Consider the following 1,735-nt stretch of genomic DNA (forward strand, 5'->3'; position numbering starts at 1 on the left):
ACACCGATCAGTGATCTTTTCATACTTTTATATATAATGTACACAAATATGTATTTTATTTTAATGTAGTTTTATATAGAAAATATATTTTCTGTAGCTTTGTTTATAAATTCTATGGTATGTATAAAAATATGTATATTAAAAATAAAAATTGAAAACCCTCAAGCAGGACTTTGAAGATGCTTTCTGCCAGGCACTGGCATGGAAGTAGATGAACTAACACAGGATGGCTTCCCCTGAATGTGACACAGCATCAGTTAATTCAGTTGTACAATGCTATATTTCCTTTTATTAGCTTTATTTTAATTATCACTGCATATCAAGGTAGTGTTACATACTGTGTGCAGTATACGCTGGATAGTTAGTAGCACATTCCTGAGCCATGATAGTCAGATGGGAACCTTTCCTTGCATTTGCAAGTATTAGAATTGCAATTTTCCAGGTGCCTTACGTTTATGTTTGCTTTGAATTTCACCTGCTGTTTTACTAGCCAACGCTGTAAACTCGTGTATTTTTTCATGGCCAGTCTTTGCATCTTGATGCTGGTTCATTTTCCTCTGTCAGAAAACTTTAACCTTCCTCTTCACTTGTTCTGCATCAATTGTGAATATAAGGAAAGACACTGGCCAAAAGCTGAACACAAGTGGTCAGGTTTTCCCACTGGAGGCCAGACAGGGTTCTGTGCCTTGGCCTATTTCATTCATTCAGGAGAGTGTGTTCCTTGTTATTCTCTAACTCAAACCAGCAGATTTGAACCTTTGTAGCAATCCAAATATTGTCAGCAAATGATTTTGTAATGAGCAACACTTGTGAGTTGTACCTGTGGTTCTGCTGAGTGTTTGCCTCTCCTGGAATAGATTTGTTTTGTTACTCTTCTCTCGATGAGATATCATGATATATTTCACTTACAAAAGCTGTGGGCAATTTAAAGCTTTGGAAAAGGATTTCCTGCAATTTTCTAGATGAGTTCATTCTTAATGTGCTTAGAACTTGATTAAAACTTCTGCAGAGAGTCTCAAAAATGCATTTATTATCTCTCTTTAAATATGTTTACATTTTTCAGTTGCACTCTTAGTAGTCCTCCTGGCAATTTTGTACGTGTGTAATGGAATATATTGTGTGTATACATTCAGAGCACTTTCTACCATTACCTGTACAAACATGAGTAGACATCTGTATCATTCTTGTAGCAGATGTGATCTTATTCCAACACTGACTGTTAGATTAATCTTTTGCCATGATTTCTAAACTGATATTACCAGCACTACTTTGTTTTAATTTATGGTATATCACTGTTTCACTGAGGTCTTGGAGGCATTTATCTGAGCGCTTCTGCTTTAAGGTCCTTCCTCTTGTGTTTTAGGATTGTTTAAAAGAGGTACTGGAGATTGTGGAGCTGGGCATTTCGGGAAGTAAATCCAAAAACAGTGAACAAGAAGTCAAATACAAAGGAGATAAGGAGCCAAACCCTGCATCTATGAGAGTGAAGGATGCTGCTGAAGCTACACTAACATGGTATGTAGTTTGTCAGAGCATGTTTACTGCTTAGCATGGCCTTGTCTGAGAGGGCTTTAATTAGGAGTTCCCAGCTGGTGGGAACTCTGCAAGAGAGTTCTGCAAGAGATTCTCTGTAGCAAGAGCATTTGACAAGTCAGGTGCTTCCTCTGTTCTGCCCTTCAGCCAGAGTTGTCCTGTGCTCTGCCTTAGCTGTCTTCCCCTCCTGTTAGAGGTGTTC

General features: G+C 38.0%; 1 protein-coding gene across 1 annotated transcript in view; it reads left to right on the forward strand.

The window, feature by feature from the left end:
* Positions 1-1,363: 1,363 nt before the first annotated feature.
* LOC104508497 (ral GTPase-activating protein subunit beta-like) overlaps positions 1,364-1,735 on the forward strand; it is a gene marked incomplete at its 5' end in the record, with an annotated part of 19,382 nt that continues 19,010 nt past the window's right edge. Inside the window, one exon of the mRNA XM_010150146.1 lies at positions 1,364-1,515. Coding sequence (XP_010148448.1) covers positions 1,364-1,515 — 152 coding nt within the window. The remainder of the gene's footprint in view (positions 1,516-1,735) is intronic.

Source organism: Eurypyga helias, unplaced genomic scaffold (assembly GCF_000690775.1).
Source record: "Eurypyga helias isolate BGI_N326 unplaced genomic scaffold, ASM69077v1 scaffold11494, whole genome shotgun sequence".
Classification (NCBI taxonomy): Eukaryota; Metazoa; Chordata; class Aves; order Eurypygiformes; family Eurypygidae; genus Eurypyga; species Eurypyga helias.